A 25605-nucleotide genomic window follows, 5' to 3' on the forward strand; every position below is an offset into this window, starting at 1 on the left:
ATACCTAAAAATCAGTAAGCCAGAATAGCTGGCACCTTTGTTTTAAGCGGAAATATCTGGTTTTCATCTCACATTAGGTTCCCCCCAGAGCCTGGCCAGGGCTTAAGGGAGAAGCTAAGGGAGTTTCCCTGCTGGTCTAGTTAATTTATGAGCAAGGTCACAAGGCCAGACAACTGTTTCTGTGGCTCCGTTATCTTGCTCACACATAAAGAAATATAAGGATACATTCAGGATGGACATGTTTTATGATGTTTAAGCTACATCTTCTATGCATATTTCACTAATGACTACATACAGAGTTAGCAGTTTCAGTTCAGGGCCTGTTGCTCAGGCTTCAGTACTCCCACCTTTTACATCAGAATAGTTGGTTTGCTATAACTTAGTATAATACCTATTAGCACAATGGTTATCAGTTATAAAATGTACAGGATTCATCTATAGGTCAACTCTGGCTTGGGCCTGTTGTCCAAGCCTTAGCACTTCAAGGGCACATTTTGGTATTGACTCACCCCAAATTTGCCTTCTCTTACACCAAAAACCTACCGAGCTCCACACAGCCCACAATAGGCGAACAGCATTAATGAACAGTATCAAAGAGCTAACATAAGGGTGAATAAGTACCTCGGGAGCCTGCAGAATAAAACCACTCATGATGTTCCCAATTTCTTCCAGCATGTTCCCGAGCTTAGCAAAATCAAGATAAGCAGAGCAATCAACAAACCCGTGACCAGCACAAGAGCTTGTCGCTTACTAACTGCTATAGCTATAGCACAATTAATATAAAACTGCCGTTGTCCTGGCCCACGTTGGGCGCCAAAAAAGACTGTGGTGGTTTGACCTTGGCTAAATGCCAGGTACCCACCAAGTCGCTCTATCACTTCCCCCCCCTTCCCCCTTCTTTTTTTTCTCAACAGGGCAAAGAGGGGAAAGAAAATAAGATAGGGAAAAAAACCCAACCCTTGTGGGTAAAACAACAGCAGTTTTAATATAAGCAAAGCGAAGCAAAGGTCCGCGCGCGGAAGCAAAAAAAAGCAAACAGATTTATTCTCTACTTCCCATGAACAGGCGATGTCGGGCCTTCTCAGGAAGCAGGGCTCCCATACGCGGAGGGGTTGCCTCGGAGGACCAAGGGTGACCCCACCCCCTTCCTCCTTTCTCCCAGCTTTATACTGAGCAGCCGTCAGATGGTCTGGAATATCCCTTTGGTCAGTTGGGGTCAGCTGTCCTGGCTGTGTCCCCTCCCAAGACCTTGCCCACCCCGTCCCACTGTGGGAGGGGGGGAAATGTCGGAAAGAGCCTTGGTGCTGTGTAAGCACCACTCAGCAGTAGCCACACCACCAGTGTGCTATCAACACCCTGCCAGCTCCCAACATCAAACACAGCACCATGGGGGCTGCTACAGGGGAAAACCAATTCTGGCTCAGCCACACCCAGTACAACTATCTTCTCTAATATTTATTATCTACTTACCCTAGTTCTGTTTTTTAATAAATTGATAGCTGCTTTGTACCCAAGACAAATTTTGGTTTATCATTTCAGAGTGTTTTTTAAGAAGTTCCTGAAATGTAACACCAAATGTGCTGAATTTTACTGATATTGATTATATAGAACACTCTCCTGTTCTACTTAAACTATAATGATGATTTCTAGTCTGAAGAGTTGAAGTTTACATTATTAGGTTTTCCATTATTCAGTTAAGTATATAGGCGGTTTTCAAACTGCCTAAATACATCTGTGTATTGGGCGAGTAACACTGAAATTAAAAGCAGTAGTTTTGCCTGAGTTGTTGACAAAATATAAAGTTATTAATGAGGATTAAGATTCAGTGCTTAGGAAATATTGATTTTTGGGGTTATTTTGCTTTGTAACTGAAGGGAGTATAAAAATTTTGCAGTTCAATTTTATTATTATGTAAATATGCTTTTGTTTAATAAAATCTTTAGGTGTGTTTTTGTAGGTTATAGAGCTAATATAGTAAACAAATTCTTTTTATAGAGGAATGTGTTTATAAAATTACAGAAGTTGGCTTTTTAATTGATTTCTGTTTTCAGCAGTTAATATTTTATTCTGACTGAAGGTTAATAGAAAATTGCATCATGGTGGGTTGTTGAAAGATAATGCCTCCTGTTACTTCTCTGTGTATACTAGATTTCTAATGACAAAAACTGTGCTCAGGAAAGTAGTGTTCTGTAGTGGTTTTAGTATTTAACTCCAGAGCTATCTCTTAGGTTCTGTAGCTGACATACTATTTATCTTCATTCATATCTTCATTCATATTTTCCCCCAGGGCTCGGTTTTGGGGCCACTCCTGTTTAACATCTTTATTGATGATCCAGATGAGGGGATCGAGTGCACCCTCAGTAAGTTTGCAGATGACACCAAGTTGGGTGGGAGTGTTGATCTGCTCGAGGGTAGGGAGGCTCTGCAGAGAGACCTGGCCAGGCTGGAGCCATGGGCTGAGGCCAATTGTATGAGTTTCAATAAGGCCAAATGCCGGGTGCTGCCCTTGGGCCACAACAACCCCCAGCAGCGCTACAGGCTTGGGGAGGAGTGGCTGGAGAGCTGCCAGTCAGAGAGGGACCTGGGGGGGTTCATTGACAGCCGGCTGAACAGGAGCCAGCAGTGTGCCCAGGTGGCCAAGAAGGCCAATGGCATCCTGGCCTGTATCAGCACTAGCATGGCCAGCAGGGACAGGGAAGTGATCTTCCCCCTGTACTCGGCCCTGGTGAGGCCGCACCTCGATGAGTGGGTTCAGTTTTGGGCCCCTCACTCCAAAAAGGCCATTGAATGACTCGAGCGTGTCCAGAGAAGGGCAACGGAGCTGGTGCAGGGTCTGGAGCACAGGTCTGATGGGGAGCGGCTGAGGGAACTGGGGGGGTTTAGTCTGGAGAAGAGGAGGCTGAGGGGAGACCTCATGGCCCTCTACAACTCCCTGAAAGGAGGGTGCAGAGAGGGGGGAGGAGTCTCTTGAACCAAGTAATAAGTGATAGGACAAGAGGGAATGGCCTCAAGCTGCGCCAGGGCAGGGTCAGACTGGCTCTTAGGAAGGATTTCTTTGCAGAAGGGGTTGTTGGGCGTTGGAATGGGCTGCCCAGGGCAGGGGGGGAGTCCCCATCCCTGGAGGGGTTGAAGAATCGGGTTGACCCAGCGCTGAGGGATCTGGTGGAGTTGGGAATGGTCAGGGTGAGGTTAATGGTTGGACTAGGTGATCTTCAAGGTCTTTTCCAACCTAGATGATTCTGTGATATCTACACACCTACCCTTCCTCCTCCTTGTTCTGTGTTAGTAGACAGAATCTGCTACAGGAAGTTTGCACTATACAAATGGTCTTGATTTTCATAGTTGTATCACACTGCTGTTCTGCTTGTGTTAAATTCAGAAGTAATCTGTATTTGTGGTTTGCTTATATTTGCTACTGTTATTTTCTCCCCACTGTGTCCTACCTGGTCCTCATGTGATACTTTCCAGTGTAGCGATGAGTATGAATGGAAACCTTGGCATGTTCTTCTAACAAAAGGTAGAGTAATTTGGAAATCTTCTACACTTCTACACTTGAATGAATCCTGGAGACTAGTGATGCTCTCCTTTGGGGAAAAAAATATATCCTCAAGGGAATGTTCCTTGTTCTGAAAAATGAAAGCTGTTCTATGATGCTGATACAGTAGTACAGTTAAGCTAGGTAGGTTTTCCTTAAGGTGAGGCTTCAAACATAATTATTTCGAATTTTTTTTTTTTTTAATCAGGGAATGGGGTTGAGTGCAAAAACACAGCAGCCCTTTCAATGAGTAATCATAGACCAATTTCCTCATATAGACTTCTGGTACTACTTTACTTCCTGAACATTTTTCTGAAAGCCTTTTGTTTTCTGATTGTCATGTCAGACAAAAATTTTGATTGTCGTGGGCCAAATGGGTGTGCGTTTTGTCAGAAAGCGGAAACCATTCTGGTACGCTCTTTGCCTGCAATTCCCTTCTGTTTACATCAGGAGAATCTAGCTGGACAGCCTCCACACATCATAGCCATGGTAGTGTGATGTTGAAACAGAGCTTGAATCTTAGATTAGTTCTAAATCTTTTAAAAAATTAGCGGTTATAAAAGCAGTACAATACTTCCATCCAGGACCCCTCCAGCATCTACTTTATCGATTCAGTATACTGGTAAAAGGGACACTTAAATCCAGTGCAACAACACAGTTTAAGCTGCAGCCCCTTGCAGAAGAAAATGTACTGATCGATGATGATCAGCTGTGCAACTTAGTTAATTAACCATTCAGTCTTAGTTCTGTAGTACAGTTTCTCCAGTATACAAGTGGCAGTATTCACCTGAAACTTCTATCATTTAAGAACAAACACTTCCTATTCTTCTCACTACAGTGATGTAACTGTCAGGACAAGGTATTTTAACTGGGAAGTCTGCTGTTTTCAGTTGGACAAATGCAGAAATCCATTTAAATGTTGAGATCTTAAAATATAAACTTTCAGAATCCTGATGTCTTATGTGCTTTAGCTGTCTGAGATAAGGCAAAACAAAAAGTCTACCCAAGACCAGTTCTCAATTCAGTCTTAAGCTAATAAAAGTGGAAGCCAAAGGGTAGATCTGGTGAAGGGAAGTTCTGAGTAGATGATTGCCTTGCTTGTGTCTTTTGGAGCAGGGTGGAGAACTAGCTTCAAGGCACTACAGAAAATGATTTTGTTGAAAATGCAGTATAAGGAATATGAACCTCCTGACCTGTAGTTTCTGAATTTATCCTTACTGAATGAAATCAATATACAGGTAGTGTAACTATTTTTCTGGTGTGTTTAACTGCTTCATCAGCAATTAAATCCTTCAGAAAAAGTGTCCTATTAGAGGTCAACACAGTTGAACTAGAAGAGCTGGAAGGGAGGGAAGAAGTTCATACATCAGATTTTTGGACATTAGAGGTGTATAGCAGACTCTGTCCTGCTGAAGAGGAGGAAACAGATGTGTCAAGAAGTCATAAAAATGAGGAGGGAGAGAAGATATTTTATCTTTTTCATGGTCAGATGATAGTATTTTTAAGTCTTGCATAAATGTTACTTATTAGAGGTATTATTATACAATAATAGGGGACAACCTACTGTGGGGATTGAATGGTGTATGTGAATAGATACAGTGCAGTTTTGATAACTCAGACTCAGAGTTACTGTGGAAAATAACATTGATAACCATTTATATAAAAGCACATGACTTGGTTATGTTGAAGGAGTTACAGATAGTAGGATGGATTGTGTATTATTGAGGTTGTTGTAGATGTGGATTTTGCTTTGCATTAATTGCCTTTGTGGGTGAGGTCCTGTGGGACTTGATTGTGACTGTACACAATATTTTTTTCAGAAAATTCAGGTGTGCAGTGCTAGATTGCTGGTTCTGATTCAGGACCCTTAAGAGCTCTTTGAGCATCTGTCCTGGGATAGAGTTAATTTTTCTTCTTAGTAGCTAGACTAGTGCTGTGTTTTGGATTCAGTATGGGATTTGGTATGAGAAGAATGCTGATAACACACTGATGTTTTCAGTTGTTGCTAAGAGATCAAGGACTCTCCAACTCCCCATGTCCTGCCCGTGTGCAGGTGCACAAGAAGCTGGGAGGGAGCAGAACCAGAGCACCGGACCCAAATTGGCCAATGAAATATTTCATATCATACAATGTCATGCTCAGTATAGAGAGGAGGGTGGGCCAGGAAGCAGGGGTGCGCTCTCCTCCAGGATTGTGGTTTCAGAATTTTCTCTCTTCTGGGATCACTACCCAGGAACGGGCTGAGCATCAGTTGATGGATGGTGAGCAATTGCATTGTGCATCACTCAATTGTATATTCTATTATTACTATTATTATTATCATTATAATTTTTATTTTATCTTATTTCAATTACTAAATTGTTTTTATCTCAACCTATAAGTCTCCTTACCTTTACCCCTCCAATTCTCTCCTTCATCCCCTGGGGCAGGGGAGGGTGAGTGAGCGGCTGTGTGATGTTTGGCTGCTGACTGGGTTTAAATCATGACAGTCCTTTTTGGTGCCCAGAGATGATGACAGATCTGACCAGAGTGTGTTACAAGGAATTTGTTATAAGCATTCATTATATTGGTTTAATAGTTGCTGGTCATGATGTTGATTTATTGGCTCTTAGAATTGTGCTATGCATCACATCACTTGCCATAGATAGTCCCTATGCTGCTGCTGCTTATCACCCATGGGAGGTGGTTTAAGGTTTTCACTTTGCTGTACTATGTAACAGTGGCTTATGGCACGATAAAGTTATCCATCACGGGGCTAGTCCAGTATCTGTACTCAGCATTGTTGTCACCTCTGTACTTCGGGGGTCATCTAGCAGAAAGGGTTAACAATTACACCCTTTACCTTTTCTCCTCAGAGAACCAATCCATAGGGCAGACACCTTCCTCCACCTTCCCCTTCTCCTCCAGGCTAATTACAATAGCATTTGAGAATTTGGGGAATTTTGAATATCCTTGGAATGTTGAAACTAACATGGTTGTCCTATTGCCAGGAGTTTTTTTAAAAACACACTTATCTGTTGGCAAGCATGATTTGAGATTTAGTTAATGATTTTAAATTTTTTTTACTGATTCATACTAGGTTTTTCATTATTTGAACGTGCCTGTGTCATGGCCACGACACAGGCCTGTGGCATATGTCACCATAGGTATATGTCAGTGCAATGACATCTCTTTAATTTTTAACAAAAAACTGAAAGGGGAAAAATAAAGAAATGTTTCTGAATTTTCTTTTTTAACTAGTCTGAATGTAATAATATAGTTGTTCCTTTTCAGATGTATTCATCTTTCTGAAAAGAGCTTTTCATATCCATTTCAGGATACTACTGCTGTTACAACTAGATGTCAGAGTTGTTGTACAAATAAATTAATTTGTTTATTAAAAAGTAATCAATGCTATCCTTAAATCTTGAAGATACAGGAGAAGAATGTTGTATTTGATATGAAGACTTGATTTCACTTGCATAACTGACCTTCCTTCAAAGATTGTTGTGCTATCACTGATGTACAGTAGTCATTCACAGCATAATTGTCATATTTAATTTTCATATCAGCACTGGTAATATTTAAATTCTGTTGTAATATAATTGCCCTATAGAGGGATTGCAGAGGTTCTTTAATCCATCTCAGTGCAGCAGATTGAATAGTGTGGAATGGAGGAATACATTCATTTCCTGAGGATGGATGTATTTCTGCAGTGAGACTGCTTAAAATGACAGCTGAATCTGATATAATTTCAGATTGGGAATATGGTCAATACATACCTGTTTCAAGAAACATCAGGTTTGATGTGCCTGTGCTGAGCTTGTAAAAGTAATGGCAAAAAGCAGGTTACAGGAACTGGAATAATTTCTCTGGTCCCGAATAAAACCCAGAGAAGGCTAAGAAATTAATTCAGAAAAAGATGTGTTTGATTCAGGAAAACCTAGCAAGAGTATTGATGCATTGGTTTCTAAAGGTAATCAGTTGAAGGTGATACCTTTTTAGAAAAAATGCTTTTCCTGAACATTGAGCTTTATTCACAGATGAGTGACTGAAATTCTGTGGTTTCCAGGACATCTCTTATCTGTTTTTTCCTTCTGGCCTGAAAGAACTTATTGCAATTTTGCTACTTATATTTTATTACCTTTGTATCAGTTATCACAGAATGGAAAGTTATGGAAAGCTTGGTAGCATTTCATGTTTATATGACCATTTCTTTGCAATTGGTCTACTGCATGAGTGTCTGAAACTTAAAATATGGTTGTATCAGTAAGAAAAAAAGCTGCAGGACTCTAAGGAGAAGGCAATAACTTCAAGAAAAAAGTATAATACTAGTAATAAGTCACTAAAGCTAATATATAGATGTATTGGAATCTTTTGATGAGGATATTGGATGGATAGCTGAAAATTTATCTCTTTTCAAGTCAAGATATGTGAATATTCCAAATAAGTGATAACAAGACATGACCTGTCCAAGCAATGAGATATGAAAATAGTCATGCATTCAAAGCTACCGAATGGCCATGCCAGGTAACAGAAGCATTAATGATCTTTCTAATGGGAGGGAAAAGAAGAGGAACTGCTAAAGCTCCCCAGAACTTTTCAGATGTTATAATTGAAAACAGCAAGGAATGTTCTTTAGAACTTATATTAAAATATTTTCCTGTTGGCTCTCCATGATTATTTTATTGGAATATTAATTAAAGGTGGTAGAACAGAAGTCTACTTACTTTACCAATAGTCTATCTCCCAACCTGGTTTTAAGAAAATTTTGCAAGCCGTTTGAGGTTTTCTGGTGTTCCGTTTTGTTTTCAGACAATGAGGGCTGTTGGCTTTCTGCACTAGTATCAAACTTGATGTGAAACTTTGAAACCCTTTGGTTTTGCTATGAATTGAGTTTATAGTTGTTCTGGGGTGATTTTTTTTTTTTTAAACAGTGTTTCAGATACTGCCTAAGGACATGTCTTTTTTTTTTTCTCTTTCTTCAAATTGCTACTGTATACCATCTCCCATGTATATTTGTCTCTTAAATGGATATGCTTTCCTTACTGAAATACTGAAGGTATGATCTAAAGCTCAGTGCCATTTGATGTGGTACCTGGGTCAGAAGAGCAGAACTACAATCTTTCTTTCACTCTTTCTACTCAGCATTTACTGACTCAAATGTGAGAGAGATCATTCATCAGTAATTGCAGGTCTCTTAAGCATGCGTTTCATTTGTTCTGTCTTTAATATCGTCTTAGCCCACTATCGCATCCAAAACTTGATTTTTTTAAAAAGTTTTTTTATTTATTAGCATTGGCTTTTGAGGTCATAGGATTTCTTGTGCTTCCATTTGATAACATCAGATCTGTTATCATTCCTCTCGAGTTATTGTCTTTAGCAGGGAGACAGAACCTGAATGGTACTGAATCGAGGATAACTTTTTTCTATTTGTAGGCATCTGGCACTTAAATGCTGTGTGAGGAAAATGACTTTTAGAAGTGAATCATTTTAGTTGTATTTAATGTGATGATGACATTCTGAATTGAGATTTTTTTTTTCTTTTTTTCTCCAGAGCTGAGTTCAGAAAACCTGAAAAATTGCTTTAAGATCATCAATGCATATATTTTCTTATCATCATCTGAATTTTTACAGGTATGTTACCATTATATAAAGCTTCATATTAGCACCTGGCAAACTGTTTTTTGTTTGGGTTTTTTTCCCCCCTTTTTTTTTTCTCACAGGGGCCACCACTGTAGCCCCCTCCACCACTACCAAAACCCCTGCCACACATACAAACCCAACACACTCACCTTGGGAAACATATGCACAGACATTTATACTCTTACTCATTTATGCGTATACAAGCATATTGTTCTGATGTTAGCTCTTTATAGCACATGGTAGACACTCCATCAAATCATATTTGAGAAAGATTATTATTTAGAATTAATGTTTTGTGGCTTGATTTATTACCTGAAAAGGTCCTATGCAGGGTAGTAATACTTTGTTAATTATCCTGCCATGTTGAAATTATGATCATAAGTTCTAGCAGGAAATGAACTAGAGATATTATGCCTTGTTCTCAAACCTTCTTAGTTAGAAAACTCATTGGTTGTTTAAAAACAGCACCACCACCACCCCCCCCCCACACACACACACCCTGCCAAAGAAACCACACCACCAAACCCAAAACAAATAAACAACACTTTGATTATATTTTAATTGGTTCAGGAAAGATGAGCCTTGTAGCAAATATGATCTTTGAAGACAAGCTGGGTCTTTGGACATATGTAATCACTAATGTTTTGAAATATATACATAGATATAAAACAGGTTTGCATAATACCTTTTTTTTTTCCCATTTAATTTCAGATGTATGCTGCTGACTTATGCCAGTCATTTTGTGAACTCTTAAAGGACGTAACTACTGAAGGTCAAGTTCAAGTTTTAAAGGTAGAGTCTAATTAAAATAATGTTAATACCCAGATATCTCTGGACATCTATATTCTTGGTAGTGTTTTGTCAGGTTAGAGTAATATTTTGAAGTATGATGAATGTAGAATATGTAGGAAAAAAACAGCTTATTTGGCACACATTGTCATTGGAGTCAGTGGTGTTTTAAACTACATATTTAAAGTGTGTATGTACAGAGAGTGCATATATACATGTGTACACAAATATACTTAAAAAAAATACTAATTTTCCCAAGAGGTTAGTATAGCCCCAAATAGAGCACCCTAAAAGATAATTACCTAACACACTGTTCCTGTACCCTCTCTGCAATCCTTTCTTTACTTCATGTGATTCCAAGGTGTTGTCCTTAGGTGAATGAGTTCTAAGCTAGCTTGAGTTTGTATAGATGGATTTAGATTAAGAGATCTTTCACAACTGATCAATTAAGAGATCTTTCACAATTTTCTAGATTACTAGAGAAAGAAGGTTAGTGAGATTTTTGGACACTCATGAAAATAGTTTGTTCTACAGTCTGGCAACAGCACACTTAAACAGCCAGATGACCAGTCACTGCATTGCAAAGATGATGCTATTCATAGAAAATCTTGAGAGTATTAAGTCAAAAAGCAAGGATTGTGTTTGGATAAAAGTAACTCGATTTAATCTTTGGCTATCAGTGGACTCATGGAAGTTAGAGTTGTTCAATTCTAATTGAATTTTGGAATGAGGAAGAGTAACAAAGTATAATATAAAAGATGCACTTCTAATTACAAAATGAAAAGGCAAAATTGATCTAATTAATAAGTTTTAGAAGCTGTCCTAGTTCAGTTTTCAGCTCGGTTCAGAATTCAGAAAAAATATTTTTCATTATTTGGATGAAAATGCAACATTAAGATGGCTTAAAAAAGCCATTATTGTACTTGTGTTATGAATAATCTAGGTTCATTTTGAGTGTTTCTAATAAAAATGTGAAAAGGTAGCTAGTTATCAAATTGCTGTATCTAGCCATCCAAATTGTGAGTTTTGTTTCTACCCTATCAGCCAGTATTGATTCCTTTGCTCATACAAACATTATTATATCTACTAAATTTTTGATATATTAATTTTCATTTTCAGTATTCAATATGATAAAAAGTCATACAGTTCAATTTTTGTAACTGCACATTTGAATAACTGGCAAGATAAGGGTTAAGTAATGAGTCTGCATATATGTGTATTATTATAAAAACTGTTTAGGTGATTTTATGATTAGATAAGCACTAAAGGATCAAGATTCACTTTTTTGGGGTTTTTTTGCTGCATTTCTGTATGACCGTTAGAACTTAATAGGTTTAGAGCTAAGCTTTTCCAATCTTTATTGAGTGTTGGATGTATGTGCTCTCTTTATCACATTCATTTGTGTATCATACTTGTATTTGTAATATGACAGTGTTCAACCAATCTTTGCTTTTGTCATGAATTGCTGTTGTAATGGCAACAACTGCTTAAATAGTTGCTAGAGGCTTTTCAAAGTATTAAAAAAACTATTTTTGCACAAACTTCAAATGGTATTATAAAACAGATGTTATATAATTCATAAGCTTTTAAAATATTAAACATGATATTTTAAATGTGCCTTTTGAAGAATTTCAGGAGAAAATAAAATTAGAGTATGCACTGAAAGATAGTTGAGTAGTAACTGTAGTGTATTACTTCTTATGTTTCCAGTGACTGTACTTGGAACTCTGTGTTGCTTATAAAATCTAGGACTTGATTTCAGTTCGTTATAAATGTAACAGAGCCAAAATTTAGAGCCCACCTGCCTCTTCAGGTTGCGCAACTGCTTGTAGAATCCCAGGAAGGGAAAGTAACAGAAGTTGATATTCCTCTCCATTTGTGCTGTGAAGAGCTTAAGGACTCTAGTTCTGTAGTTTAAAATGTCAATTCATCTCTATAAGTAATATTATTCTATTATCCTAGTCTATAGTTGGGCAAATGTTTGATGCAGCAGCTTGTAATCTGATCCCTAAAATGGAATGATGCTGCTAATATAGTATCATTTATCCACTTGGCTCCCAGTGTGACCTTGCATTACCCACAAGGTTTGTCCAGTATACTTTGAACACCTTCCTAGTATGCCTACCTGCAGAGGGATAACTGAGATACAATCCATGTAAGTAATTTTATAAAAAAAGAAAATGTTTTGTCAGGCATCACTATGCTGACTTGTTAAACAAAAAACCCCTAAGATAAATATCGGGAAGAGAAACACCTGGGAGTGTTCTCTGAAATATTTTTTTACAAGCTGCTTTGGCTGGATTGAAAATAGATATTAGAACAGTAGATAAATGGATAAGGTTGAAAAACGTTAATTTGGACTGATAAGACTATTTATTTCAAGATTGAGGCTGATATGACTTGATTTTCTAATTGTCTGAGAGCGACCATCAAAGGTTTGAAAAGATCCTGTACAAGGAATAAATGAGTTAGTCAGAACTTTCAGTTCCCAGAAGATATGAGTGCGGGGGAAAGTTATGATTCCCCGCATATAACAGTATGTTAAAGGCCTACAAAATTGAGAGGCAGTGAAAGGGGTCAACTGCTTAACATCTCTCTCAAGGCAAGAAATAGGGGCCATTAAATGAAGCTAGTAAGAACAATGTTCAAAAAGAAAAAGAAGAAAAAAAACCCCACAACAAAACCCAAAGCTCTTTCTTCAAGCAGCAGGATTTTTACATACACATGGATTCATGGGAGACTGGATAAGGGCACAGAAGAATAGTGCCTTGAGGAAGTCCCCCTGAGCTGAAAGTAGGTGGAGACTGAGAAGAGCATTTAAGGGAGGTACCTTTATATGCTTGCCCCATTCTTTCTTTTTTTTATATGCATCTGTGCATAGATGTGTGGTCTCTGTCCTTACTCCCCATAGGAGTGGATAGGTATCAGCCCATTATTTTCACAGCCTCTTCTGCTCTCCATCTCGGTAAAAGGAGAGAGCCCAAACAGCTGGGGAGAAGAAAAACTGAAGAACACATTAAAAAAACTTACTTAAGGAAACAGCTCATGGGGGAAGAAAAAAAGAGTGGAAAAGAATGTAAAAACTTAGAATGGGGGATGTGTGAAAAACTTAGAATGGGTGTGTGTGTGTTGGTGGGTGTGTGTACTGAGAATAGCATATACTTGATCACCTGCAAAGAGATGGTAGGTCCTAATCAGTAGTTCTTCAAAAAAGTGACAGGACAAAGCTATGGAAATAAGCTTTAAACTCCCTGTCAACCCACTTTATCAAGCTGCTTTTCCTGGAGCTGCGGCTGGCCAGCTTTGCCAGGGCCAGGAGGAGGGTGATGAGGAGGTGCTTGGCTAGGTGGGTTTCACTTGGCATGTCAGTTTTCATCAGGTCTGTTATGCAGATCAGGTTTGCAGAATACTTCACTAGAATATACTTTCAGCAATCTTGGGTTTTGCTGGTATTTAATGGTAAACATCCTACCAGGACTTTATATATAGACCAGTATATGTAGTTTTAAAGCTGCAGTTAAGATTTTTAAATGTACTTTATTAACTGTCTAATTTGCTTTTGTTCTTAAGGTTGTGGAAAATGTCCTAAAAGTAAACCCTGTTATGGGTCCTCAAATCTTTAAACCCCTTCTGCCATCAGTATTCAGGGGGATTATAGATGGGGAGGTAAGAGTTACTCTTTTAAACTACTCTCTACTTTTCCTTTTGAACAGGAAAGTACCTTGTGTTATCTGTCCCAGTTTTCTCATACTGATGCTGCTCTCACTTTCTCTAGTTTTAAGAGCATCTGATAGGTCTTCTGCAGCTATTTTAAAACTCTGTACATAGTAACATAGTAGCACAAGAGTTAAAGCAACATATTCATTGCTTATTCTGTCATCTAGTGTTTATTTTAATAAAATAACACAAATTTTATTCTGCCATTCTTTCATTCTTAACACTTAAAAGTTGCTATGATTATACACTTAAATCCTTTGTTGGGGTGGTTTTGTTGTGCTTTAAGACACTTATACTACACCTTTTTAAGTGTACCTGCACGGAAGAAAAACAAACTGAAAGGGAAAGATGGTTTAACACCAGCCAGCAACTAAGCACCAATCAGCTGCTCACTCCCTCTGCAGCAGAGTGGGGGAAGAATTGGAACCGTAAAAGTGAGAAAACTCGTGGGTTGAGATAAGAACAGTTTAATAATTGAAATAAAATAATAACAACAACAATAAAAAAATGCAATTAAAAGGAAAATAACAAAGAGAAATAAAACCTAAGAAAGTGATGCAAATGAAAACAATTGCTCACCACCAACTGACTGATGCCCAGCCAGTCTGTGAGCAGCAGCCCCCCCTGCCAACCTCCTCCCAGTTTTATTGCTGAGCATGTTGTCATATGGTCTGGAACATCCCTTTGGTCAGTTGGGGTCAGCTGTCCCAGCTGCGTCCCCTCCCAACTTCTTGCACACCCCCACCCTACTCCATGGTGGGGTGGGGGTGAGAGGCAGAAAAGGCCTTGACTGTGTGTAAGCACTGCTCAGCAGTAACTAAAACATCCCTGTGTTATCAACACTGTTTTCAGCACAAATTCAAAACATAGCCCCATATTAGCTACTAGGAAGAAAATTAACTATCTCAGCCAAAATCAGCACAAGGGAGAAGATTGACATGACCTTTTTCATCTTTTTCTAATTGACATAACTAATATGAAGAGCTCAAGGATGTGAGAATGCTTTATGTGAGATAGAAGAGGCATTATGGTTTTCCTTGCTTAGATGTCTTAAGTTCTCCCTTTTCTCTCTCTTTGCCTTCAACGACTTTCCATGTTGGATAAAAAGGAGTAAAATCCAATATGCTTTAAGTGTGTTGAACCTTGAAGTACTAACAGAAGAAAAAAATAATTTTATCAGCAGAATCAGTGGGTGGAATTCTCTGTGGTCTTGACTTTTTTTGATCAAAACCTTTGCTGTTTTCAGAGTTGAAGACTTTCAGATATCGATATTTGGCTCTCATTATTATTAACTATGATATTTCCAAGATTAAACCAAGTAATATTAATTAGCAATGTACTTTTTGCTGTACAGAACACAAAAAAAATTGTTTGAACAATTTCCAGTTGAAGGAAAGACACAAAACTGGAGAGCATATTATTAAAATGTCTTCTGATTTAAGACTAATAAATTAATTGCTTCAGAAATACTAAGCACTTTTCAATGTTACTAAAATTGTAAACAGTAATTTTGAACCATAATCAACTTTGGAAGAAATTTTTTAACAGTACAATATATTGTTTATTGCTTAAGACACAGGTTTTCAAATGTAAAGTAAAATCACTTTGCAAGTGGACTTGGCTGTCTGGGAGTGAAACTGACTTTGAGATTGCCATAGTTGTCCTATTGTAAGAATTGAGAAACTCTGGTAATGACTGTTTGCTCAGTCTTGTGTTCTTAGAGGCTTTTAAATTACAATTTATAATTTATAATTTAGTAAAATACATAAAGGATGTGTGCAACTATTTTCCATGTTTTTCGGCTCTATGTGTATTGGGTTTGTGTGGCCAGGTTTTGGTAGAGGGGGGGGCTACAGGAGTGGCTTCTGTGAGAAGCTGCCAGAAGCTTCCCCCATGTTTGATAGAGCCAGTGCCAGCTGGCTCCAAGATGGACCCACTGCTGGGCAAGGCTGAGCCCATCAGTGATGGTGGTAGCACCTCTGGGATAACATATTTAAGGTGGGGAAAAAAACCCCTGCAGCGAAAACAGCAGCTGGGAGAGAGGAGTGAGAATATGTGAGAGAAACAACTCTGCAGACCCCAAGGTCAGTGAAGAAGGAGGGGGAGGAGGTGCTCCAGGTGCCAGAGCAGAGATTCCCCTGCAGCCCCTGGTGCAGCCCATGGTGAGGCAGCCGTGCCCCTGCAGCCCAGGGAGGGTAACGGTGTGTGATAGTTTGACCTTGGCTAAATGCCAGGTACCCACCAAGTCACTCTATCACTTCCCCGCCCTTCCCCTTTTTTTCTCAACAGGGCAAAGAGGGGAAAGAAAATAAGATAGGAAAAAAAAAAAAACAACCCTTGTGGGTAAAACAACAGCAGTTTTAATATAAGCAAAGTGAAGCAAAGATCCGCGCGCAGAAGCAAAAAAAAAGCAAACAGATTTATTCTCTACTTCCCATGAACAGGCGATGTCGGGCCTTCTCAGGAAGCAGGGCTCCCATACGCAGAGGGGTTGCCTCGGAGGACCAAGGGTGACCCCCCCCCTTCCTCCTTTCTCCCAGCTTTATACTGAGCAGCCGTCAGATGGTCTGGAATATCCCTTTGGTCAGTTGGGGTCAGCTGTCCTGGTTGTGTCCCCTCCCAAGACCTTGCCCACCCCGTCCCACTGTGGGGGGGAAATGTCGGAAAGAGCCTTGGTGCTGTGTAAGCACCACTCAGCAGTAGCCACACCACCAGGGTGCTATCAACACCCTGCCAGCTCCCAGCATCAAACACAGCACCATGAGGGCTGCTACAGGGGAAAACCAATTCCGGCTCAGCCAGACCCGGTACAGTCTCCACCCCTTATTCCATACCATTTACGTCATGCCCAGGTCCCACATAACACTCATTTATCCATTCCGTAAGCTTTCTTCACTCCTCCAGATGTTCAGTGACTTGGCTCCCATCTGTCAAGATGGATGTTCAGGACAGGAGCAGTATGTTTGACTGCTGGACTCCAGCACCGGCTAGGTTTGGGTCATCATCGCACGTATCTGGTTCACTCTTCGTCGTTCCTACTTCCTCCATCACTTCCTGCAACATACAACTCAGCCCACAGATTATTTCCCCCCCAAGGTTAAATCTCCTGGAGGCACACACTGAGTAGCCCCATCCTCCCGCATTACCCACCAAGTACATCCAGGTCCCTGAGCAAAAACAATCCCACGAGTGGGCTTGCCTTTTCCCAAGGGAGGAGCAATCCACACTGCCTTCCCCAGCCATTGCCCTGTGTGTACTACAGGGACCTTATCTCCTCCCACAGTATGAAGGGGTTTGGTTTGGGCAGGACCAGGACGGTTAACAGATCCTCTGGTGTTAATTAGCCAAGTGGCTTCTGCTAAATTTATATCCCTGTGCTTCCATCCCCCATTGTCCAATGCTCTCAACATAGTCTTCAACAGTCCATTGTATCTTTCAATCTTTCCAGACGCGTGTGGGTAATAAGGGATGTGATACACCCACTCAATGCCGTGTTTCTTTGCCCAGGAGTTTATGAGATTATTTCGAAAATGGGTTCCATTGTCTGATTCGATTCTTTCAGGAGTACCATGTCGCCATAAAATTTGCCTTTCAAGACCTAAGATGGTATTTCGGGCAGTGGCATGATTTACAGGGTATGTCTCAAGCCAACCAGTAGTTGCTTCCACCATGGTGAGTATGTAGCGCTTGCCTTGGCGTGTTCGTGGCAATGGTCCAATATAGTCAATTTGCCAGGCCTCGCCATATCGAAAACTCAGCCATCGCCCTCTGTTCCAGGGAGACTTTACTCGTGTGGCTCGCTTGATTGCAGCACATGTTTCACATTCACGAGTGACCTGGGAGATGGCCTCCATGGTCAGGTCCACCCCTCGATCACGAGCCCATCTGTATGTTGCATCTCTCCTGAGATGCCCGGATGTTTCATGGGCCCATCGAGCTACAAATAGCTCACCCTTGCGCTCCCAGTCCAGGTCCAGCCGAGCTACTTCCATTTTGGCAGCCTTGTCTACTTGCTCGTTGTTCTGATGTTCTTCGGTGGCACGGCTTTTGGGCACGTGGGCATCTACATGACGTACCTTTAGAGCCAGGTTTTCCACTCGGGCAGCGATGTCCTGCCACAGTGCAGCAGCCCAGATGGGTTTACCTCTGCGCTGCCAATTGGTCTTCTTCCACTCCTGTAGCCACCCCCACAGGGCGTTAGCCACCATCCAGGAGTCAGTGTAGAGATACAGTACTGGCCACTTTTCTCGTTCAGCAATCTTTAGGGCTAGTTGGATCGCTTTTACTTCTGCAAACTGACTTGACTAGCCCTCTCCTTCAGTGGCCTCAATGACTTGTCTTGTGGGACGCCACACAGCAGCTTTCCACTTCCGATGGTTTCCTACCACACGACAGGATCCATCAGTAAACAGACCATACCGCCTTTCATCTTCTGGTAACTCGTTATATGGCGGTGCCTCTTGGGCACGAGCCACCTCCTCAGGCAGTGCTCCAAAATCTCTACCTTCTGGCCAGTCCAGGATCTCTTCCAGGATCCCTGGACGGTTGGGTTTTCCCAGTCGAGCTCGTCGCGTGATTAACGATACCCATTTACTCCAGGTAGCACTGGCTGCATGGTGCATAGAAGGGATGTTTCCTTTGAACACCCAATGTAATACAGGCACTCGCGGTGCCAAGAGGAGCTGTGCTTCTGTACCAACAACTTCGGAAGCGGCTCGAATCCCCTCATATGCTGCCAGAATCTCCTTTTCAGTTGGAGTGTAGTGGGCTTCTGATCCTCGATATCCCCGGCTCCAAAATCCTAATGGTCGACCCCGAGTTTCACCTGGTATCTTCTGCCAGAGGCTCCATGTGAGGCCATGCTCCCCAGTTGATGTGTAAAGTACGTTTTGCACAGCTGGTCCTGGCCGAACAGGCCCAAGAGCTACCGCCCGAGCTATCTCCTGTTTGATGTGCTCAAAGGCTTGTTGTTGCTCAAGACCCCACTCAAAATGGTTCTTCTTTCGGGTTACTTGATAGAGAGGGCTCACCAGCTGACTGTAACCTGGAATGTGCATCCTCCAAAATCCCACAAGTCCTAAGAAAGCTTGTGTTTCCTTCTTGTTGGTCAGTGGAGACATAGTTGCTATCTTGTTGACGACATCCATAGGCACATGATGGCGTCCATCTTGCCATTTTATTCCCAAGAACTGAATCTCCTGTGCTGGTCCCTTGACCTTGCTTTCCTTTATGGCAAACCCAGCTCTCAGAAGAATCTCAATTACTTTTTGTCCCTTCTTGAACACTTCTTCTGCTTTGTTGCCCCACACAATGATGCCATCGATGTACTGTAGATGTTCAGGGGCATCAATCACCCTTTTCCAGTGCAGTTTGAATTAGTCCATGACAAATAGTGGGGCTGTGCTTCCACCCCTGGGGCAGTCGATTCCAGGTATATTGGACACCCCTCCACGTGAAAGCAAACTGTGGCCTGCACTCTTCTGCCAAAGGAATTGAAAAGAATGCATTGGCAATGTCAATTGTGGCGTACCACTTGGCTGCCTTTGACTCCAGTTCATATTGGAGCTCTAACATATCTGGTACAGCAGCACTCAGTGGTGGCGTCACTTCGTTCAGGCCACGATAGTCTACTGTCAACCTCCACCCTCCGTCAGACTTTCGCACTGGCCATATTGGGCTATTAAAAGGCGAATGTGTCTTACTGATAACACCTTGGCTGTCCAGTTGACGGATCAGTTCTTGGATGGGAGCCAGAGAGTCTGGGTTCGTGCGATACTGCCGTCGGTGCAGGGTCCTCATAGCAATTGGCACCTGTTGTTCTTCAACTCGCAACAGTCCTACAACAAAAGGATCTTCCGAGAGGCCAGGCAGATTAGACAACTGCTTGACCTTCTCTGTGTTCACACTGGCCACACCAAAAGCCCATCGGTATCCTTTTGGGTCTTTGAAATACCCCCTCTTGAGGTAGTCAATGCCCAAGATACAAGGGGCTTCTGGGCCAGTTACAATGGGATGTTTTTCCCACTTATCCCCGGTCAAGCTAACCTCGGCCTCCAGTACTGACAGTTCTTGACATCCCGCTGTCACTCCTGAGATCCAGATAGGTTCTGCCCCTCTATAACTTGATGGCATTAATGTACACTGTGCCCCGGTGTCGATTAAAGCCTGGTACTTCTGTGGATTTGATGTGCCAGGCCATCGAATCCACACTGTCCAATACACCCGATCATCCCTTTCCTCCTCCTGGCTGGAGGCAGGGGCCCTCTATTCCTGTTCTTGGTCAGAGTATTCACTGTCTGACCCTTGCCGTGCCAGGCCGGAGACTCCTTCGTCAGGGCCAAGGGAGGTGATCTCAGTCTTCCTGTATCTGGGAGATCGCTGATTACTTTCTTGTGGTTTCACACCAGCTACATTAACAACCTTCTTGGATGTCTTCTTCTTGGCAGGGGTCTTTCCTCGCAATTAATTCATGTACACGAGCTTCCAACTTGAAGGTGGGTTGACCATCCCACTTCCTCATGTCCTCCCCCTGGTCACGCAGGAAGAACCAAAGTTCGCCACGTGTCATGTGCCTGGGTTTCCCTTTCCCTCTGACTGGGGCAGAAGAGAACTGATTTCTTGGGGTGCTCCTGACATCTAAGGCACTCGCCCGTAGAGATGAGGAGGTACCAAGACTCTCTTCAAAGTTCTGAAGCCAGGAAGAGACTGCCTCCACAGTTGGTGTACATCTTAGTGCTTCTCCCATATCCATTTCTGGATAGTACATCGCAGCCAAGCCGGCAGAATACGAGGATGGTGCACCTTTAATCACCTTCCTCCACATGGCCCGTGTGCACAGGACATCCTCTGGATTTTTAGGGGCTTCATCATTATCTGGATCACTATAGATGACTTCCAGCACTGCTAATTCTCTCAGGTACTGGACACCTTCATCTGCAGTAGCCCACTTCCCTGGGGAGTTGTCCGTAAGATCTTCCTTGAAAGGATATCTTGCTTTAACACTTGAAAGGAGCCGTCTCCACAGACTGCAAATTGCTGTCTCTTTTCCAATTCCCCTTTCAATTCCTCGATCTCTACCAAGGGAACCCAGCTGTTGGGCTTCCTTACCTTCCAGCTGCTGAGCATCAGCCCCATTATCCCAGCATCGAAGCAGCCAGGCAGCAATCCGCTCACCCGGCTGGCGGCGATAGTCTTTCCGCAGATCTCGCAGTTCTGATGACGTCAGGGACCGGGTAGTTTCTGCCTCCTGTTTGAGTTCTGTTATTCCCTCTTCTGACCCCTTTGCTGAAGGACCCGCTTCTTCCTCCTCTTTTTCGTCCCTTCTTAATCGAGGGTATGGCCCTGTTGTTCTCCTTGTCCACTGTTTCTTTTTTACTACTGGGGCAATCTCTGCTGTTGTTGTTTTTGTTTGAGTTCCCATCTCCACCACAGTCCTTTGAGAGCACTGAACTGCAGCTCGATAAGCACAGGCCAGGCCCCAGTACAGCGCTGGGAGTTGCTGATTTTCACTGGGATAGGCAAGGCACCCTTCTATCAGGTGTTGTGTCAATTTTGCGGGGTTGCTTGCCTGTTCAGGGGTAAGATCCCAGGCTACAGGAGGTGATAACCGTCCTAGGAATCTGCCCAAATCCTTCCACTCCCCCTGCCACCCAGGGACAGGCCACCTCAGGGCACATTTTGGTATTGACTCACCCCAAATTTGCCTTCTCTTACACCAAAAACCTAACGAGCTCCACACAGCCCACAACAGGCGAACAGCATTAATGAACAGTATCAAAGAGCTAACATAAGGGTGAATAAGTACCTCGGGAGCCTGCAGAATAAAACCACTCATGATGTTCCCAATTTCTTCCAGCATGTTCCCGAGCTTAGCAAAATCAAGATAAGCAGAGCAATCAACAAACCCGTGACCAGCACAAGAGCTTGTCGCTTACTAACTGCTATAGCTATAGCACAATTAATATAAAACTGCCGTTGTCCCGCCCCACGTTGGGCGCCAAAATAGACTGTGGTGGTTTGACCTTGGCTAAATGCCAGGTACCCACCAAGTCACTCTATCACTTCCCCTCCCTTCCCCTTTTTTTTTCTCAACAGGGCAAAGAGGGGAAAGAAAATAAGATAGGAAAAAAAAAAAACAACCCTTGTGGGTAAAACAAAAGCAGTTTTAATATAAGCAAAGCGAAGCAAAGGTCCGCGCGTGGAAGCAAAAAAAAGCAAACAGATTTATTCTCTACTTCCCATGAACAGGCGATGTCGGGCCTTCTCAGGAAGCAGGGCTCCCATACGCGGAGGGGTTGCCTCAGAGGACCAAGGGTGACCCCACCCCCTTCCTCCTTTCTCCCAGCTTTATACTGAGCAGACGTCAGATGGTCTGGAATATCCCTTTGGTCAGTTCGGGTCAGCTGTCCTGGTTGTGTCCCCTCCCAAGACCTTGCCCACCCCGTCGCACTGTGGGGGGGAAATGTCAGAAAGAGCCTTGGTGCTGTGTAAGCACCACTCAGCAGTAGCCACACCACCAGGGTGCTATCAACACCCTGACAGCTCCCAGCATCAAACACAGCACCGTGAGGGCTGCTACAGGGGAAAACCAATTCCGGCTCAGCCAGACCCGGTACACGGTGATGCAGATCTCCACCTGCAGCCCATAGATGACTCCACCTCAGAGCAGGAGACTGTGACCCTGTGGAGAGTCCACACTGGAGCAGTCTGTTCCTGAAGGACTGCACCCCGTGGAAAGGGTCCATGCTGGATCAGTTTGTGAAGAACTGCAGCCCGTGGGAAGGACTTGTGTCAGAGAAGGTTGTGGAGGACTGTTTCCCATGGGAGGGACCCCACACAGTAGTAGGAAAAGAGTGTGAGGAGGAAGGAGCAGCAGAGACAATGTGCAATGAAATGACCGCAACCCCCGCTCCCCATCCCCCTGTGCCACTCATGGGGAGGAGGTAGCGAATTTGGGAGTAAAGTTGAGCCCTGGAAGGGAGGGCTGGGGGGTAAGTGTTTTTAAGATTTGGTTTTATTTCTCATTATCCTACTCTGATTTGATTGACAGTAAATTAACTTCCCTGAGTTGAGTCTGTTTTGCTTGTGATGACAATTGGTGAGTGATCTCCCTTTCCTTATCTCGACCCATGAGCCTTTTGTTACATTTTCTCTCCCCTGTCCAGCTGAGGAGGGGAACAATAGTGAAACTTAGTGGGCACCTGGCATCCAGCCAAAGTTAACCCACCACAATATATTATCTTTTTCTTAATTAAACTAAACCTCCTTTGTTTTGGTTTACTTTTGTTTCAGAGATACCCAGTGGTGATGTCTACTTATCTAGGGGTCATGGGTAGAGTTCTACTACAAAATGCAAGGTTTTTTTCATTATTTTTGAGCCAGATGGCATGTGAATTGGGTCAGGAGGTAAGAATTTTTGTCTTGATATTTCAACTGGATTGCATGTTGAAGTCTTGTATTCTTTTGACCTGAAATAACTTTTCCCTCTGTTTTCCATGCCTGTTTCCTCCCTAGTGCAACTTGAAAGGGGCCCTTTCCCCTCCTTTGATCCTTCCCCTGAACATCCTGTAACAAGTTTTACATGTTCCCAGAATTCACTTCAAACATCTCTTAAGAAGTTTTATACAATCTCTATATTCTCTGCTGCATCCCACAATAAGCCATTTTAGTTTGCATGGTATTGAAGGGTGAAGGTTTCTTTCCTTGTCCCATCTTGATGGGTCTTACACCAGGGATAATGGTCTAATCATTCTGTGAGAACTCTCTCACAGTTTCTAGTGGGTCCAGCATACTCCATTTTCACTGATGAGGTTACTGAGGTAATTTTACCACAAGTGTTTTACTACATCTTTAAGTGAAATTTAGTATGTTTCTTATCCTCAGGTATAATACAGTTTTTAAACAGGTAGAGACAAGTCTTTTTTTGTTGTTGTTGCCACTAATGAAGGTAAAAGAGTAAATTTACATGTTTTATGTGTACTAGATTGTTATGCAAAGATTGTTTGAGTAATTCAGTGTTCTGAATCTGTGCTCTGTCCATGAATTAAATGAATTTCTAAGTTCTGGGTTACAATTAATGGTGAGGGGGCTTCAGGGCCTGGAAGCACTGTCATAGAAAGTTTAAAAAAAACCCCTATTGCTTCTGTCAGGTATATGTAACTGTATGGTTTCTTTCTCTAATTGAATAATGTATTGAATTGGTAGAAAAATTAAAATAAGTTATTTTCTTAATATGCTGAAGTACTCATACATGAAGAAGAATGTTTTGTTTCCCATTGCAGTTGGATCAAATTCTTGGTAACATGATTGAAATGTGGGTTGATCGGATGGATAACATCACTCAGCCAGAAAGAAGAAAACTTTCTGCTTTGGCATTGCTTTCACTTCTGCCATCATTGAATAGGTAAGCAAATTTAAAATGCCTTAAATAAGAATGTTGCAAAGGCCCTTAAGATGTTTTTTAAGGTCTTTCACAATTCTACAGATAAATATTTGCATATAAGTAGTTTTGTCTCTTTTTTCACCAAAAGAAACTTAAGAAGGTAGAATTTACATGCTAAATTATATTAACTTTTTATTTGGCTTCATAGCAATATAGTAAACTTTCTTCTGTTTCATGGGCAATGTCATTTAGTAAAAGTGAGGAAACAGCACTGCATATTTTATTGCCTGTTCTCATGTTAATATTGAACTAGCTGCTTTTCTTATCTGTGATTCGGTTGCTTTAGTTGACTTGTTGGTATTTTGGTGTCCCTTTCAGGGGACAATATTCAGTCTTCTTTCATGTTGAGGGTAGATCTTGAACTTTCATTCTGTTTTTTCCCTTTATGACATTAAGTGTAAGAGTTGCTGTGAAAGACTGAAAACAGTTTTTGCACTGTAGAGTTCTTACAGTAAGCAGTTTATACTATTGTCATTGGTGGATAAACACACAAAAGGGAAGTTTTTAATGAAAATGCTGAATAGCATTACACTGACTTTTAAATTGTCACTACTAGAATTCATGTATAACACATGTTTAAGTCAGAGTTCAGTCCATACTTCAGATTATTCTTGTCTGCTTTGAAAGTCAGGAAGATAATATTGCATGAGTTTACATTTATTGTGCTGGATTTTCTGAAAAGTTTTAAGTATTTTCTAATGGTAATTTAGATATTCCTTACAAATCCTAAAGCTATGTTAGTATTTGTAAAGCTGTAGAATATGTAGTCACTACCAAAAAAAATCAGGGAACTCATACATGTAAAACTTAGAGGTTTCATTGCTTTTAATATGCACAGAAGCTTTCCTTTTTTGTCCCAGATCATCAGGACGAATATCTAGCCAAAGGTGAACCAAGCAGCTGCTTTATGAGAAAGCTTTTATATTTTTTTTTAGTAAATTTAACAATGTTATATTACTTATGAGTATATTCAAAAGGTTCTTAAAGAGGTGTTATCTAAAATTTAAGGTGCAGAACTACGTGTCTGTCTTCCTGTGAACCTTCTTTTAAAGAGAGGAAGGAAAAAAGAACTTGCTTTAAATAATTGTGTTATTTTGAACTACCTTCACCTGCTCCAAATTTCCTGCTGCAAGAACCAATTATTTTTGGCAGTCCTTAACACAATAAACTTCTGCAAATGACAGCTTTATCTTTCAGATACTCAAATCGTTTAAGACAGCTTCTCAAATAAAAAAAGCCTTTCTTTAGTGGGCATATTTATGTAAAAGCTATGAAAATTTTACTATACAACTGATAGACTGCCAGGGCCAAACATACCTTCTGACAGAATGTGTGAAATGGACTCTATCAAGTGATTGTTCTTTCTACTAGTGAATAATGTGAGTCACTCTGGTTTTGCCATTTCATAGAGATAGTATTACATGTGCTTGCTGCATCTCATATCTGAAGCTTCTGTTAAAAATAAAGTTTTTCAAAAGTAGGCTTCTTGTGTAAGTCA

General features: G+C 41.4%; 1 protein-coding gene across 5 annotated transcripts in view; it reads left to right on the forward strand.

Moving 5' to 3' along the window:
- Positions 1-25605, forward strand: part of LOC141917766 (importin-11-like) — a 167007-nt gene that overhangs the window by 98212 nt on the left and 43190 nt on the right. For all 5 annotated transcript variants that reach the window (XM_074811212.1, XM_074811216.1, XM_074811214.1 and 2 more), the window contains exons 24-28: positions 9072-9151; positions 9872-9952; positions 13520-13615; positions 22958-23071; positions 23947-24068. In XM_074811212.1, coding sequence (XP_074667313.1) covers positions 9072-9151; positions 9872-9952; positions 13520-13615; positions 22958-23071; positions 23947-24068 — 493 coding nt within the window. The remainder of the gene's footprint in view (positions 1-9071; positions 9152-9871; positions 9953-13519; positions 13616-22957; positions 23072-23946; positions 24069-25605) is intronic.

Source organism: Strix aluco, chromosome W (assembly GCF_031877795.1).
Source record: "Strix aluco isolate bStrAlu1 chromosome W, bStrAlu1.hap1, whole genome shotgun sequence".
Taxonomy (NCBI): Eukaryota; Metazoa; Chordata; class Aves; order Strigiformes; family Strigidae; genus Strix; species Strix aluco.